General features: G+C 47.9%; 1 protein-coding gene across 5 annotated transcripts in view; it reads left to right on the forward strand.

The window, feature by feature from the left end:
* NR2C2 (nuclear receptor subfamily 2 group C member 2) overlaps positions 1–2,912 on the forward strand; it is a 98,096-nt gene that overhangs the window by 65,129 nt on the left and 30,055 nt on the right. For 4 of the 5 annotated variants that reach the window (XR_002095260.1, XR_002095261.1, XM_019504644.1 and 1 more), the window contains exons 7-8: positions 857–971; positions 2,618–2,751. Coding sequence is in view for 3 of the 5 variants with exons in the window: in XM_019504644.1 (XP_019360189.1) it covers positions 857–971; positions 2,618–2,751 (249 nt within the window). In the remaining 2 variants the exon portion in view is untranslated. The remainder of the gene's footprint in view (positions 1–856; positions 972–2,617; positions 2,752–2,912) is intronic. The other variant, XM_019504645.1, reaches the window with a different exon arrangement.

The following is a 2,912-nucleotide window of genomic DNA, read 5'->3' on the forward strand; positions in this document are numbered from 1 at the left end:
CTGAGACCTCTTTCAGCCTTGGCGTACATTAGTCTAGCTGGGTTTCTTTTGCGTGGGATCAACCGCACCAGAACCCCAGGCTTATGGACCCCAGCTTGCCCCTTAGGCTATGGGCTTCATGGCCTCCTGATCACATCTCTCACAGGCTCTGGACTTGCACCCTCTCAGTCTTTGCTGCCAGGTATTCAGTCTTCTGGGATGCAACAGTCCTCACTCCAAAATGGTTGGGTTTCTGCTTCACATGGCCCACCAAGCTTCAGGCCTTGGGGTGCTCTGTGTAGGATGCCCTTGCAGCACCTAGTGGCCTCAAATCCTCCCTTTACAGCCACCCCTGGCCCTCCAGTTTAGATGTAAATCAAAAGCATGAGTATCCACTCCCAAAATAAAGCTTCACAAAACACAAGCTCCTCTGTCAGGGTCAATGTCACTCTGCAGTAGCACAAACACAGAGGTTCAAGGCACTTATTTTTTGTTGCACACAGCGCAGGTTTTCTTCCACCCTTCTGGGGTACAGGGTTCTTTCTGCTTAAGCAGTCCAGACTGGCTTCTCTCTGGAGCTCTGCCTCCTGCAGTTTCTACAGGAAGACTGCCTTGTCTGGGCCGAGCCCTGGGCTTATGAGCCTTTGACCATCTACTTCTGCCCCAGGCCTGCCAATCACCACCTGTACTTGGGGTGGGCAGCCATTTTATTTAAGGCCTCTTTTTGCTATTTAGTCTGTTCAAGGGACTAAGTGGGCCCTGGGTTCCCTCCCTCTCTCAGTAATGAGGCAGGGCCCCTGGTACAAAAACTCAATTGATTTTCTTGTTCATGAAATATATATATTTGTAGTTCATACACAATGTTATTCATTGTTAGATTCTATATGTTTCTGAACAGGTCAGCAGGTCTTCTTGATCCAGGAATGCTTGTGAATATTCAACAGCCTTTGATACGGGATGACGGTACTGTCCTCCTAGCTGCAGACTCCAAGGTAAGACTCCTTTTTCTTCATTACGAAACCCATATTTTTGTTTAATAAATTATTTTGGCTGGATGTTGGACACAAATTTTTCTTATCCTCAGCTGTCTCAGAAGTTCCAGATCTCAGCTATCAGGGTTAGGCGAGACCCCCACAGCATCAAGGGAAGTACAATAAATACCTTCTTGTGCTGAGGAAAGGAGAGTGCTAGTTGAGCTGACTTTGGGGTCCACCCATTGATTCTTGCCCTAAGGAAGCAGGTGTAATGGAGATTGCTTCTGTCTCTCTGTAGCAAGTAGACTGCGATCATGATATATATTTACTAGATATATTTTATATTTACATGATATATTTTACTAGAATGATTTCTGTGGTTTAGGATAGATATGTTTAGAAAGCCTTTTCCATCATTAAATTAGCTGATTGAAGAGTACATGTCTTGTCTTGTCAGGCAGTAGCATGCCTGTATTTAGGTCAATAGCTGTAACTCATTCGCCATGCCACATCTCACCAAGAGTAAGGATTGAAGGTTTCAGAAACTTAAAGACCATCCATAACTAGGGACCTACTGAATTTGTGATTTTTGCAGATTTCATGGAAATAACAAGATCAGGGATTGTCAGCTATGGGAAATCCATGGGAAAAAAAACTTACTAAAATAAAATGCAGGCTCACCAGTGGGGGACAGTGGTCCTCACGACCTCTGTGGCTTGGCCACGCATCCTGCTGAAGGAGTGGGGGGGGAGGACCACTGGCGCAAACAGGTAGAGCCACCCTGCCCCTTGCTGCTGGTTGGCTGAGAGGGCTGGCTGTTGTGCAAAGCCTCTTAGCCAATCAGCATGAGGGGTGGAACCACACAACAAACAGTTCTCTTGGCCAGTCAACAGAGAGGGGCAGGGCCACTGGGGCCTCTGAGCCAGTCAGAGGCACTGGGAGGGCACCATGATAAACCCACAAAAATGACAGCCAGCCCTGCAATCTGCCTGCAAAACCCAACTCCTGCTTCGTCAATGGCCGCATCCAGACAAGCGCAGACGTTTGATATGTTAAGCTGCAGACCTGCCTGTGGCACTATGCACTGCACATGCAGGCGTTCCCCACGTTGCTACCTTTGGTCAAAAAAATCCACGTCAAGGTCAAAAAACCCCACACTGTGAAAAAGCAGGGTAGCACACATGGCGGCAATGCATGCCGCCCAAAACTGAAGCCTGGCTGGCTAGAGTCACACGCCAGCTGTTGTCCAGGCTTCCTGCCGTGGCTGCAGCCCCAGGAGGCCCTCAGGATCCCAGTTAAGGCTGCTGGGGCCAGCACAGTTGTTGGCCTCATCCTCCCTACCTCAACCTGGGTAACCTGCTGTGCACCAGAGCATGCGGGACACGGGCACTCCCCAGAGAGAAGTAGCTGCACACAAGGTGTGGCACTGCTAAGTGTCCCCAGAGAAACAAATGTCCATGCTCATCTGGACGCACCCAATTTGGGTACATCCCTATCTATAACCAGATGTGGGTCACTGTTTTCTGTGAGTTTTCAGGAGAAATGAAAAAGTACAGGGTAATAGGAGAAGGAAATAAAGAGATTTTTAAAATTATGGGAAGATGTATTACGTACAGCATTTCACCTAGAATTTTGATCCGCTAAAACGGTTTCTTTCTTTGTAGGCTGAGACAAGCCAGGGTGCTTTAGGAACACTGGCAAATGTTGTAACTTCCCTTGCCAACCTCAGTGAGTCACTTAATAATGGGGACACTTCTGAAATCCAGCCAGAGGATCAATCTGCAAGTGAGATCACTAGGTATGAACTTGCAATGGCGGCTGATTTAGAAGCCACCCTCTATATTGTCTTCAGTTATCCCTGTTCATTGAACTAGCATGGGGTAGGCAACGTTTTTTGACCCGAGTGCCAGAAAAAACCAATGCCTACCTTGGAAGGTGCTGGAGTGCCGGCATGCCAGA

Source organism: Gavialis gangeticus, unplaced genomic scaffold (genome assembly GCF_001723915.1).
Source record: "Gavialis gangeticus isolate Ggan-Ray unplaced genomic scaffold, GavGan_comp1, whole genome shotgun sequence".
Lineage (NCBI taxonomy): Eukaryota > Metazoa > Chordata > Crocodylia > Gavialidae > Gavialis > Gavialis gangeticus.